The 10,774-nt window shown below is 41.7% G+C and overlaps 1 protein-coding gene across 1 annotated transcript; it reads left to right on the top strand.

The window, feature by feature from the left end:
- The first annotated feature begins 1,467 nt into the window (after positions 1-1,467).
- LOC119318902 (high-affinity nitrate transporter 2.1-like) lies at positions 1,468-3,343 on the top strand. Its single transcript, XM_037593462.1, has one exon. It carries the CDS (start codon positions 1,560-1,562, stop codon positions 3,084-3,086), a length of 1,527 nt encoding a protein of 508 aa, XP_037449359.1. The 5' UTR covers positions 1,468-1,559; the 3' UTR covers positions 3,087-3,343.
- Positions 3,344-10,774: the final 7,431 nt, after the last annotated feature.

Here is a 10,774-nt window from a genome sequence, read left to right as displayed (position 1 = left end):
CTGATTCAGAAACATGGAAAGTAGTACACACACATGACCGAAATAATTAGCGAAATGGGATTTGTACAGCCTTTGGTTTCACCAACAGGCCAGCAGGTACATATACCACTGGTTGAATAACTTTGGTCAACTAGTCCCGATCTTAACTTGTTTAGTGCTGTCATAAAACCTTAAATTAGCCCTGATCCTGATTAGATGTGATAATATAGAACACACCCAGAATATTACTGCTACCATCTCCTGCATGTGCAACTGCAACATTGAGGTTAAATATTTCTCCACAGTCAACTCTTTGCACCGTTTTCATCAACAAAAGAAAAAAGAAGTGCCAAGAAAAATAGTGTCCAGAGATGGAGGGACGTTGTATTGGAGCTGGATGGGCACCTACTTTATGGCGGCGACGGCTACGAATTAGGAAGGAAAGGCGTTTAGCGTGTGCACTTTAATAAAGTGTTTAACCACAAAATTGCACAGCATATTTGTAGTATGAACTGCCAGTGATAATGTTCCTGGCGAAGTTTGTTAGGAAGACGGTGATAAAATAAACACATACAATCGCAAGTCCAAAGTCATACGTATATTCGTTATGGAGGCATGCAAAGGAAACAATTCAACATCAATAGTGATCCAAGGTTTTTTTACTCATGTTTGCCACTACTCAATGCTGGTTTTTTTCATACCTATCCTATGTTTAAAATTAAAAAATTTACATGCTTATATAACATGAACTTCATAAAAACTTATTTTTTTGGATTTTCTTCAAACTTATAAACATAGTTCTCACTTGTGTTTCACTGTCGTTCATCATGTGGTTCCCATCGGTTATTTTCCGGTAAAATACATAGTTAGTAACATCCATTCTATTTTTGACATGGAGAGAGTAGCAATTTTTCGGCCTAATGACGCGTTAAGTGTGGAGTCAGAGGTACTTAATCACGCTCACTGTAACCTGCAAACTACAGCTAGCTCTGCAGCTACCTAGAGTCAACTCTTAATTTGTACTTAGCATAGGATCAAGTACGTTTCCGGAATATCTAAACCTGCAAGTTTTGCAGTCAGATCGAATAAACCCTACAGCTAGTGTCAACTCTTTTGCACGGTCCGGTACGTACTTGCAACAGTTAATGCCATGCCACCGCATATATATTATCTCCATATAAGTAGCTTGGCAGCCCTGATAAGTTCAACAAGACAGATGTACGATCCTTGTAAATCTCTTCATTAGTTGGACAATCTCACAAATTAAGAAACAGAGGAGAAAGTCAAACATATAACAAATGGAGTGATGGTTTGCATTAATTTGAGCAGATCAAAATGAATGGAATACTGGAACGATCTAGAAAGGAAACGTCGGGAGCATATGCCAAAGAATATGCCAAACTGAAGTGGTTCAAGCATGCTATAAATACATGTATCCTTCTCATCGTTTCGAGCACAAACACAACCTTTACAAAGGATAGAGTTAGCTAGCTAAGCACTTGTCTCTCAGAGCACATTGCAGCTCTGAGAGCTCCAAGGAGAAAGGAAGAAGAAGCTTTCCTCCCTCAGCACAAGAGGATATGGAAATGGAGGTCCCCTCCACTCCCACCAGCCCAGCGCCCATCAACTTCTTGCTGCCGGTGGACTCCGAGCACAAGGCCAAGTCCATCAAAATCTTCTCCTTTGGCAACCCACACATGCGTGCCTTCCATCTCGGATGGATGTCCTTCTTCACCTGCGTTGTCTCCACCTTCGCTGCCGCGCCGCTCATTCCCATCATTCGAGACAACCTCAACCTCACAAAGGCCGACATCGGCAATGCCGGGGTCGCCTCTGTATCCGGTGCCATCTTCTCAAGGCTGGCCATGGGCGCCATCTGCGACCTTCTAGGCCCGCGATACGGATGTGCATTCCTGGTCATGCTCTCGGCACCAGCGGTGTTTTGCATGTCCGTCATCGATGGTCCTAGCGGATACATCACTATCCGGTTCCTCATCGGTGTCTCACTTGCCACCTTTGTGTCATGCCAGTACTGGGTGAGCACCATGTTCAATAGCAAGATCATCGGGACGGTTGGCGGCTTGACGGCGGGGTGGGGGGACATGGGTGGAGGTGCCACGCAGCTCATCATGCCCCTTGTCTTTGATGCCATATTAGCATGTGGTGCAACTCCTTTTATGGCATGGCGCCTAGCCTATTTTGTGCCGGGAATGATGTTGGTGGTGATGGGCTTGCTCGTGCTCACCATGGGGCAAGACCTTCCTGATGGCAATTTGAGGAGTCTGCAGAAAAATGGAGACATGCACAAAGATGAATTCTCCAATGTTTTGCGAGGCGCCGTCACCAACTATCGCACATGGATCTTTGTCTTCATCTATGGCTACTGCATGGGCGTCGAGCTCACCACCAACAACGTGATCGCCGAGTACTACTACGACAGTTTCCACCTCGACCTTCGGGCTGCTGGCACCATCGCCGCATGTTTTGGCTTGGCCAATATCTTTGCACGCCCCATGGGTGGCTACCTCTCTGACCTCAGTGCCCGCTACTTCGGCATGCGCGCGCGACTCTGGAACATTTGGATCCTCCAGACCGCCGGTGGAGCCTTTTGCATTTGTCTCGGACGTGCATCTAGCCTCCCCACCTCCATCACATGCATGGTCCTCTACTCCATATGCGTCGAGGCCGCGTGCGGAGCCGTCTACGGCGTCATCCCCTTCGTCTCCCGACGCTCCCTTGGCCTCATCTCCGGCATGAGCGGCGCAGGCGGTAATGTGGGCGGCGGGCTCACACAGTTCCTCTTCTTCACGTCGTCACAGTACTCCACCGGCAAAGGGCTCCAATACATGGGTATCATGGTCATGGCGTGCACCCTCCCTGTCGCACTCGTGCACTTCCCGCAGTGGGGTTCCATGCTCCTCCCTCCCACCGCCGGTGCTACCGAGGAGGACTACTATGCCACTGAGTGGACGGAGGAGGAGAAGAGCAAGGGCCTCCATAATGCGGGCATCAAGTTCGCCGAGAACAGTGTCTCCGAGCGTGGCAGACGCAACGCCATCCTCGCCGTACCTGCCAGCCCACCTCATGACACGCCTCAGCACGTATGAGACTCAGGTCTTTTGACCTCCCTATGGTGCACGTATATATGCGTACATATATACACTGTATATGTACGTGTACGTCCCCCCGGGGTCCAGGTGTGTGGTGCCTTATTAGGACGGTGTGATTTACCACGCCAGGTGACTTTGTGGGCGCTTACCTAACCCCTTAGAGGAGGGACGTAGTCTGTAATTAGAGTCTTGTAATATGTTCTGAGATGATGAGATATACGAGAAGATGTATCGTGCCTTCACCTTCCTTGTGTGCTGTACATATCTCCTTCATTTTCAACATTGTATTGTACTACTAGTAGTTTTGATAATTAACAAATGGAAGATGATGCCAAGGAGCGTGCGACTTCCTCGGAAGGTACTACTGGCGCCCCTTACATGTTGCAGCATAAGCTGTCCTTGTCCTGTAGCATACAACTAAACATATTTGTTGCTAGCAATCGTTTTCGCAAGCTGCTGGGGTTATGTAGAGCTAGCTTGAACAATTAGCTACATGCTGAAATAAGACCATGATACATGGAGTAGCTAGGGTCAGACTTTAGTTTATGGATACCGATCGATGCAGCCAGAAAATAAGCAACTGCGCTACTCAGTACCCGATGATCTCAGTACTCCCTCCGTAAAAAAATATAAGATATAGTGATCTAAACAATCTTATATATCTGCACAGATATCTATATTTCTGTACAGAGGATGGCGTTTTGGCTCTCAGCCTCCACGGAGGCTGTTCTTTTTTTGGAAAAATTTAAAATTCAAAAATTTTGGTTGCAAAAAAAGTCTGAAAAAAATTGTACAAGTAAATAATGATGTGAGGCATACGTGTGTAAAATTTTAGGATGAAATACGTTGATATGCGACCTGTACAAAAAAGACAAATTAATGGTCCGGAAGGATATAGTATCATGCGTTAAAAAGCTTCAGATTTGTCTTTTTTTTCACAGCCCAAGTTTCGACATATTTTGTCCTGAAAATTTGTACGCTGGTTCACTATGCCTTCATCTATCTCTATATTTTTTTCCAGAATTTTTTAAAATGTAAAAATATGAATTTTCAAGAATTTTGAATTTTGCATTTATGTGTACATAGGGAGTATTATATTTGCTGTCAAACATTTGTAGTTTTGTTCTACACCCCCTGTTCGTATTGTATATATGTAGACTAGAGTTGTACAAGAATCCCGCAAAAAAAGAAAGAGTTGTACAAGTAGATAGTTGTTGATGAATCGATGCCAATTAATGGAGGCTTAGGATTTGAGACCACAAACGTCTGCAGGAAGCACGTACCCAACCGTACGGTCTAACTCATCAAAACCCGGTTGCTTAATGCACGATTACTTACCTGGTCTCAGTCTTGATGTCTAACTAACGAGCTCTCCAAAACAAAAACAACAACAAAAACAACACTTATGAGATCTCAGGCTATAGATCACCCATCGATGGATGTTTGCAGCCAGAATAGCATATCATATACGCACTAGCTCGCATATATAGCAACTACGGTACTCCGATCTTGCATGTGTACGCAGCCGTAGGGTCAACTCTTTGTGCAGTCTGCATGTGTACTCAGTCTTCAAACTTCTACAACCTGGAAGAAGTACTTTAATTAGACGATACAAATTAGCACGCAAAAACAGGATCGACGGTAGATCTCATATGTAGCCAACAAGGTATGGAAAATCAGACGTGTGCAAAAAAATGCATCAGAATTTTCACAGCATATGCTATTATGCAGTCAAAGAGTTTCAATAGACTCTTTTCCAAGATATCGCTCGTTTCATCTTGTGAACCAGATGAAGTATAAACCCACGGAGAAGGAATGACGCAAAAAGCGCCACCCAAACGAATGAACTTATATCTGTAATTATAATTAGCACTTGCCGAACTTGCATTAGCTCCTAACTTTCAGGGGGTCAAATCGTAGTGGAGTAGTAACATGCAAGTAAACACTATCTTTGGAGTGAGAAATAACACTTTTCCTATTTAGTACCCGAATCAAAATTTTGAAACCTTTGTCGATTCTGCACGGATCCCCGAGGCTGAAGGCAGCGGCGGCGCTTTTGAGAGCGCTAGCGAGGCACGGCAACGAAGCGACAACTTAGAGGAGGAAGAAGGTAGGAGAACACTTCGATCTCGATCGGACGGCTGTGACGAAACTGAATGGCACTTTTTTTTCGAGATGCTTGTGGTATAGACGGCCCTGAAAAATAACCATGCAGTGCACTCAGCAATCTCGATCATATATTATATAGCTTGTCGATCCAAAAACATTTTTGGTTTGCAGCCCTACAAGTTTCACAGGAGACACCGCGTCTCCGTGTGATCTCTGCGTTGGAATCCCCGTACAGTTAAGAAAGACACACAAGCTTCATAACTCATAAGCGAAAGCAAATGTCCACTAAGTAACTAAACACCGCTTTCCTGCCGACGCTTAATTTGTGGACGTGGAGTTTCTACACCCAGGAGCAAATGCTCCTGGTGTGAACAGTAAAATAAAAAAAATTCAAAAAAAAATCTGATTTTTTTGTGGCATACTTTCACAAATGTTTGTTGTGCATGTAAAATTTCATCACAAATCATATTGATAGAAGGCGTGGTAAAAAAAAATCGATGCTCTGGAGATGTTACTTACAAAAGCAGTTTGGAGCTCCGATTTTGTTTTTTTGGTACGACTTCCACCAATGTGATTTCGCGATGAAATTTTGCGTGCACGACGAATATTTGTGGAAGTATGTCACAGAAAATTTTCAGAACTTTTTGATTTTTTTTCTATTTTTTATTTTACTGGTCACACGGGTGTAGAAAGGCACTTTCGTAACTTTGTCCTCTTTTCGCTGGAAGAGAGCTTGTCACCATAATTTTATTTGTAGTAGGTGTCGGTGACGCCTTAAGACATGGAAGACATCACACCATTAATTTAAAAAGCCCACTGCCGATCGTTTTCACAAACATGGATAGTTAGCATGGATTAATTAATTTGGTCATTTTGGCATATGTAAGATTGTTTAAAATTGAAACCCACTTACGGTGGCTTCCTAGCTCAAACTAATGAAGCTTGGATTTTGGAGTACTGATTGATCAATGCATGTACGGCCAGAATTCATGTTCAGCTGCTTAGAATATCGCACTCCGTACGCTTCCGTAGCAACCATCGTACGCTTGCTGCATAAGATAGAGACTAGTGGAGCCAAGCATGAGAGAGATCATATACAAATGCAACCTGTCGTTCGGATAGGTCATGAATCTCCGTGTCATCTCCACGTTTGGCCGGTAGGTGTGGAGGAGTGTTGTAGTAGTGGGGGTAGACCATCCAACGTTGCTTCAACAGTCGATGAACCCTGAATCACACATGCGTGTCTTTTGTTGCTCGAAGGGTTTTCTACAAAATTACCAATAAGTGCGAAATCTCAACTACCAAACGGTTTTCCTTCAAATTTGCTCAATCCCTAACTCGAGTTCTTCTCTCCCTGCTTTCTCTCCTGTCGTCCCAAAGCACTCACCGGTGCAATTGTGGGTGTGCTCTGATGTGCCCCAAAGTCTCTTTTTCATCGTTTTTCTTTCTTCTTTTCCTTACTTAACTGTAGTGGAACCTTTGTTACTATTAGTAGAAAACAGAGTGAAAACCTTTTTTCAAAGAAAGATAGAATGGTCCCCTTGTTTAGTGAAAGCAAGAATTTGCATAAGAGCATAGTTTTAGAAACCAAACCAGACTATTTACCATAAAACTCCGGGATAGGTAAGTCTGGTGGATCGTCGGACAGGACAAAAAGGGAAACCAGTAGGCTTGGTGGTTCATTAAGCTTCAAGGATTGTTCCGCCACATATCAAAACAGCACCCAACTCTTTGTTTGCAGGGAGGAGCTTGAATTCAGCCAGATAATAAACTGATGAACATGCTATTAAATACATATCCACTTATTTTTGTACTGAAGTAACACGTGTAATCTTTAGCACATATTGAATAGGGGAAAATCCCCACCCGAGCGCTGTTTTTTTTACCAGTTTCAAAACAGTTTTTTTAAAGGCATTTTGCCAAAAAAAATCTTTGTCTTGTTTTCCTGTTTTTTCTTTTCTTTATTTCTTTTCACTATGGTTGTTTTATTTTTTCCATTTTAAAATTCATGAATATTTTTAAAAATTAGTGATTTTTTTAAATCTGGAATATTTTTTCAATTCAGAACTGTTTTTCAAATTTTTGAATATTTTTTGAATTCAGGAACTGTTTTTAAATTCGTGGCATAGTAACCTAAGTTTGCAAGAATATGTTATTTCTTTTTATACTCGCACGACATGAAGTCATCAGAGCTTGTACCATTTAGTTGGAGGTTAGGAATATCCTTTTGTACATTCACACATGCTGATTCTGGTACACATTTGTATGAAGGTACGTGTGGGCACCTTTTTTTCAAACTTTGTTCTGGTCAGATGGCTACAATATATGTTCGTCTTCGTGCCAAATGGTCAAACCATATATAATGCTATATTTTGTGTGTGTAGAACTTTGTTTCCTTTTTTTACTAGCTTTTGGTCAAAAGGTATTATAGCACTTGCTGTTTGGTTTCTTTTTAATGGACGTTGATGCTGATGTGAGTCGTTCTCCCGTCCGTTTCTTTCCCTCCCAACTACCCCTACGTTCCCACCGCTAGGGAAATTAAAAAGCTCTGTAGGCAACTACAGAGTACCTTATTCATAATCATATGTTTGGAAGTTTCTTTCTGCAAAAGCTACATTGTACTCCATCCAAATTAATTGCATAAACCCATCAAAATTGAGACATTCATTACCGAAAAACATCATTTTAGAAAAGAAATATTCAGAAAACCACCTATCCACTTTAATCACGTTGCAAAAAGAAAACAATGATGGCTCTATATCCACGGTGCGGCGCTCATTCTGATGCGTGGGGCTAGCCGGGGTGTGTCCCCAAACGCTCTATGGTGGGTGCTTTAACTTTAGAAGATGAGCAACATAGTGAGACTTTTCCTTGAAACAAAACAATACACATATCATTGATTCAAGTCTCTAGATGCTTCTGCTCGATGTCAACTATTAACTGATTATGTAACACCGAAATCTGCGGACACCAACGTACCATTGCATGTGCAACCCTTGCAACTAGTCCATTCTTAATCTTGCACGGCTTTTGTAGTTAGTGAAGGACAATGTACGTTTGGAATAAACCCTCTACGTACGGGGTCAACTCTTTGAGGTTTGAACCGACGGCAATGAACCTAACATGTCGCACTCAAATATATAGCTTATCTCGTATAAGTCGTTCAGCAGCCCAGATAGGTTATTTTTTGACGGGGGCAGATCGATGCAACTTGATTCTGCCAACTACTACTTAGTTAACGAACAAGAGCCTGACTTTTGAACACAGTGATGACGACGACCCATCCACCGTACAGTTGCATGTGCCGGTGTTTTTGGAGTCAACTCTTTTTACGGTTTTCTTTTCTTAGTTTTAGGGCCTGTTTTTCACCACCTGGCTAATTAATTAGGTACCGCTAGCTACTGCACTTTCGCCGATTAACTGTACATGTAAACTTGTCTAACAATTAAGAAACCTTATGCAACAGGCAGTGCAAGTTAGTGATGCTTCTGGTTAATTACATCATTTGCAGACTTTACTTCAATTCACATATATGTTCTCATATATTGAAGCTAAAAAAATTGATTTCCACACAAGGTACTACGAGGAAGCTAACAAATTTGACTTATACTCAGCTAGCTAGGCGACGTGCAACACGTCGTGCTGACTAGATCAGAAACAAAATATGCATCGATCTTGTCGATCTCTACATAGATCTCGATCGGTCGACATGCTAACTCTTTAGCGCATCGGAGATGAATTATATAGTTTACTCTTATGGATCGATGACGAGGCAGCAACACTGATCCGTACTTTTGCATGTGCAACGCTTGGGCTAGTGTCTGTTCTAATGGATGGAGAGTCAACTCTTCCATCCATCGAATCGCCTTGGTTGTACCTGGTCGTGTTATCGTGTACATTGGAGTTATACGTTTGGATTGCAACTCTATAGCTAGCTTCGTGTATACCTTCCCACATACTCCTACATGCTATGCACTTAGTCTACCGATCATATATAAGCTCATCATAGGTATAAGTAGCTTCGCAACCCAGCTGATAAGTTCAACGGATGGGGACAGATATCAAGCTCATCATAGGTATAAGTGATCTCTTCAAGTTGCCAAGCTGACATGGGACGGAGGGAGCAATTCTCACTTAGGCTTTGTTGATTGAAATGCACAAGGTACACACATGAATGAAAACAATTAACGAAATAAGATTTGTACAGCTACCTTTTGGTTTCACCAACTGGCCAGCAGATACATATAGCACTGGTTAGTTAACTTTGGTCAACTATCCCGATCTTAACTTGTTTAATGCGTTCATAAAACCTTAAATTAGCCCTGATCTTGATTATATGAGATAATATAGTACACACCCTGAATATTACTGCTACCAGCCCCTGCATGTGCAACTGCAACATCGAGGCTAAATATTTCTCCACGGTCAACTATTTGCACGGTTCTCCTAACACCATGAAAAACAGTTTTCCGAAACTAAACTATGGTGCTGACAAATTAGGATGGAATGGTGTTTAGAGTGCTCTTAAAGTGCTTAATATCTAAATTTAGCAGCATATTTCTAATAGGACATGTACCAGTGATAAAGTCTATTAGGAAGATGATGTTCAATAAAATACATGAAATTGCAAGTCTAAACTAACATTTATTATGGAGGCATTAAAAAATAAATTGAATATGATAATCATCTACTTTATTTACTCATGTTTGTCACTATTCATTACTGATTTTTTCAGACTACCCAAATTAATTTAAGTTTGAACATTTTTGTGAATTTTTTTTTTACATGTTTATATAAGATGAGCTTAGCAACATATGCATTTTTGTGGAACCTCCTAAAGCTTTTAAAGATAGTTTTCATGCAGATTTTCACCGGCTTTCTTCGTAATGTTTCCACTGGAAATTATCCCATAAAATAAGCAGCTAGTAACATGCATTCTATTTTTGACAGACGGACAGGCACACACAGAGAGAGAAAGAGTAGCACTTAGCAGCCTAATGACGCGTTAACTGTGGTGTCAGAAGTAATTAATCTCGAATACTGTAACCTGCAGACTACAGCTAGCTCTGCAGCTACCTGGAGTCAACTCTTAATTTGTACTTAGCATAGGATCAAGTACGTTTCCGGAATATCTCAACCTGCAAGTTTTGTAGTCAGATCGAATAAACCCTACAGCTAGTGTCAACTCTTTTGCACAGTCCTGCACGTACTTGCAACAATTTTTTTTGAAATACTTGCAACAGTTAATGCCCTGCCACTGCATATATATTATCTCCATATAAGTAGCTTGACAGCCCTGATAAGTTCAACAAGACAGATGCATGATCCTTGTGAATCTCTTCATTAGTTGGACAAACACACAAATTAAGAATCAGAGGAGAACGTCAAACATGTAACTAATGGAGTGATGGTGTGCATTAATTTGAGCAACTGAAGGAAAAATGAATGGAATACTGGAACGATCTAGACGAAAGGAAACGTCGGGAGCATATGCCAAAGAATATGCCAAACTGAAGTGGTTCAAGCATGCTATAAATACTCATCTTTTCGAGCACAAACACAACCATTACAAACTA

The sequence above is a fragment of the Triticum dicoccoides genome, chromosome 6A, assembly GCF_002162155.2.
Source record: "Triticum dicoccoides isolate Atlit2015 ecotype Zavitan chromosome 6A, WEW_v2.0, whole genome shotgun sequence".
NCBI classification, from domain to species: Eukaryota; Viridiplantae; Streptophyta; class Magnoliopsida; order Poales; family Poaceae; genus Triticum; species Triticum dicoccoides.
The sequence above is the reverse complement of the archived record's forward strand: the minus strand, read 5'-3'. Positions and strand labels throughout refer to the sequence as shown.

Excerpts from the sequence above, each read along its gene's own strand:
- LOC119318902 (XM_037593462.1), top strand. The coding sequence starts at position 1,560 with ATGGAAATGGAGGTCCCCTCCACTCCCACCAGCCCAGCGCCCATCAAC.